Source organism: Lampetra fluviatilis, unplaced genomic scaffold (genome assembly GCF_964198595.1).
Source record: "Lampetra fluviatilis unplaced genomic scaffold, kcLamFluv1.1 SCAFFOLD_1224, whole genome shotgun sequence".
Lineage (NCBI taxonomy): Eukaryota > Metazoa > Chordata > Hyperoartia > Petromyzontiformes > Petromyzontidae > Lampetra > Lampetra fluviatilis.
Genome location: NW_027621480.1, coordinates 6,625 through 10,000, shown reverse-complemented (window position 1 = coordinate 10,000; position 3,376 = coordinate 6,625). Strand labels below are relative to the sequence as shown.

Sequence of the window (3,376 nt, the reverse complement as noted above, 5' to 3'; positions counted from 1 at the left end):
TGTATGTATGTGCTGTGTGTGTCTGTGTGTCTGTGTGTGTGTGTGCGCGTGTGCGCGTGTGCGCGTGTCCGTGTGTCCGTGTAGAACCCCGGAGTGGAACCAGTGGTGGTTCCTGCGCAGGTCCCAGCGGCGGTCCCGCTGAGCGCCCAGTCGGTCCTCAAGATCCGTCGTCGCAAGATGAACCACCACAAGTACCGCAAGCTCACTAAGCGCATGCGCTTCCATCGGCGTGCAGTCATCAGGCGCAGATCCATACGCAAGCAGGTGACCACTCACTCACCACTCACTCATTCATTCACTCACTCGCTCACTCACTCACTCACTCACCCACTCACTCACCCACTCACCCACTCACTCACCCACTCACTCACTCACCACTCACTCACCCACTCACTCACCCACTCACTCACCCACTCACTCACTCACTCACCCACCCACTCGCTCACTCACTCACCCACTCATTCACCCACTCACCCACTCATTCACCCACTCACTCACTCACCCACCCACTCGCTCACTCACCACTCACTCACTCACTCACCACAAGTACCGCAAGCTCACCCAGCGCATGCGGTTTCATCGGCGTGCAGTCATCAGGCGCAGATCCATACGCAAGCAGGTGACCACTCACTCACCAGGACCGCTCACCACTCACTCACCACTACCACTCACTCACCACTCACTCACTCAGTCGCTCACTCACTCACCCACTCACCCACTCACTCACCCACCCACTCACTCACCCACTCACTCACCCACTCACTCACTCACCAGTACCACTCACTCACCACTCACTCACTCACCCACTCACCACTCACCCACTCACCCACTCACTCACTCACCCACTCACTCACTCACTCACTCACTCACCCACCCACTCACTCACTCACCCACTCACTCACCACTCACTCACCAGTACCACTCACTCACTCACTCACCCACTCACTCATTCACCCACTCACTCACTCACCCACTCACTCACCCACTCACTCACCCACTCACTCACTCACCCACTCACCCACTCACTCACCACTCACTCACCAGTACCACTCACTACTCACCCACCACTCACTCACTCACCCACGCACTTACTCACCACTCACTCACCACTCACTCACCACTACCACTCACTCACCACTCACTCACCACTCACTCACCACTCACTCACAAGAGGGAATGAGTGCGTGGGTGAGTGAGTGAGTGGATGGGAGTGGATGGGTTTGTGCGCGATTGGGTGAATGAGTGAGTTGGTGAATGAGTGGGTGAATGAGTGGGTGAATGAGTGAGTGAATGAGTGAGTGAATGAGTGGGTGAATGAGTGGGTGAATGAGTGGGTGAATGAGTTGGTGAATGAGTGGGTGAATGAGTGGGTGAATGAGTGGGTGAATGAGTGGGTGAATGAGTGGGTGAATGAGTGGGTGAATGAGTGGGCGAATGAGTGGGCGAATGAGTGGGCGAATGAGTGGGCGAATGAGTGGGCGAATGAGTGGGTGAATGAGTGGGTGAATGAGTGGGTGAATGAGTGGGTGAATGAGTGGGTGAATGAGTGGCTGATTGAGTGGGCGAATGAGTGGGCGAATGAGTGAGCGAATGAGTGAGCGAATGAGTGGGCGAATGAGTGGGCGAATGAGTGGGTGAATGAGTGGGTGAATGAGTGGGTGAATGAGTGGGTGAATGAGTGGGTGAATGAGTGGGTGAATGAGTGGGTGAATGAGTGGGTGAATGAGTGGGTGAATGAGTGGGTGAATGAGTGGGTGAATGAGTGGGTGAATGAGTGGGCGAATGAGTGGGCGAATGAGTGGGCGAATGAGTGAGCGAATGAGTGGGCGAATGAGTGGGCGAATGAGTGGGCGAATGAGTGGGCGAATGAGTGGGCGAATGAGTGGGCGAATGAGTGGGTGAATGAGTGGGTGAATGAGTGGGTGAATGAGTGGGTGAATGAGTGGGTGAATGAGTGGGTGAATGAGTGGGTGAATGAGTGGGTGAATGAGTGGGTGAATGAGTGGGTGAATGAGTGGGTGAATGAGTGGGCGAATGAGTGGGCGAATGAGTGGGCGAATGAGTGGGCGAATGAGTGGGCGAATGAGTGGGCGAATGAGTGGGCGAATGAGTGGGCGAATGAGTGGGTGAATGAGTGGGTGAATGAGTGGGTGAATGAGTGGGTGAATGAGTGGGTGAATGAGTGGGTGAATGAGTGGGTGAATGAGTGGGTGAATGAGTGGGTGAATGAATCGGTGTACATGCTACTCGCTACTCACAGCACTTGCCCCGACAGTCTGTTAAAGGCTACACAGGGGAACTTTGTCTGTGTGTGTCTGTGTCTGTGTGTGTGTGTCTGTGTGTGTGTGTGTGTCTGTGTGTGTGTGTGTCTGTGTGTGTGTCTGTGTGTGTGTGTGTCTGTGTGTGTGTCTGTGTGTGTGTGTCTGTGTGTGTCTGTGTCTGTGTGTGTGTGTCTGTGTGTGTGTGTGTCTGTGTGTGTGTCTGTGTGTGTGTGTGTGCACAGAGGAGGTTCGAGAAGGATCTGGAGAGGGTATGGACGAGTGCGGGCTTGGAGGAGTCGCCCCAAGGGTGGAAAATGCCGAAGATTTACCATTTCTCTGGCTCACGCAAACCCCTACACAAGAAGTAGTGTGGGCGGGCGAGCGGGCGGGCGGGCGAGCGGGCGGGTGAGCGGGTGGGCGATCGGGCGGGTGAGCGGTCGGGGCGATCGGGCGGGTGAGCGGGCGGGTGAGCGGGCGGGCGGGCGAGCGGGCGGGCGGGCGAGCGAGCGGGCGGGTGAGCGGGTGGGCGATCGGGCGGGTGAGCGGGCGGGGCGAGCGGCTGGGTGTGTGTGCGGGCGAGCGAGCGAGTCACCCGCAACACTCACTCGCACACCGACCCACTCGCTCGCGAAGCGCAGGGAGACTTAAATAAACGACTTTCACGGCGACTCCGAAACTGGTGTCTTTTACTGAACAGAATGTCCGCAAAGCTGTGCGGGTGGCTACCCCCCCTCTCCTCTCTCTCTCTCTCCACACTCCCCGTTGACAGGTTGGGGGTGCGGGGGGGGGTAAGGAATCAAAAACCCGTTTGCGACCTCTGGTTGGTGGGTAAGTGGGTGCGTGGGTGAGTGGGTGAGTAGGTGAGTGAGTTCGTGAGTGGGTGGGTGAGTGAGTGGATGAGTGAGTGAGTGGGAGAGTTTGCAACCCTGGTGCGGCCGGGTACGGGTAGCCGGTAGGCCGTGAGTCACTGGTGAGTCGCCGTGTTTGTCACTCATTTCCCAACGTCTTGTCTCTTCTCACAATTCAAGTTCCTAGAATCAACCCACCCGCGCCTGCAACGTGGCTTCATCCCAGAGGTCGCAATCAGGTATCCGATGGTAGTGATGATGATGGTG

The 3,376-nt window shown here is 56.7% G+C and overlaps 1 protein-coding gene across 1 annotated transcript in view; it reads left to right on the top strand.

Annotated features, from left to right (window-relative positions):
• Positions 1-2,659, top strand: part of LOC144955315 (small ribosomal subunit protein mS38-like) — a 9,709-nt gene extending 7,050 nt beyond the window's left edge. The window contains exons 5-6 of the mRNA XM_078885564.1: positions 85-264; positions 2,504-2,659. Of these exons, the coding sequence (XP_078741690.1) occupies positions 85-264; positions 2,504-2,629 (306 nt within the window). The 3' untranslated portion in view covers positions 2,630-2,659. The remainder of the gene's footprint in view (positions 1-84; positions 265-2,503) is intronic.
• Positions 2,660-3,376: the final 717 nt, after the last annotated feature.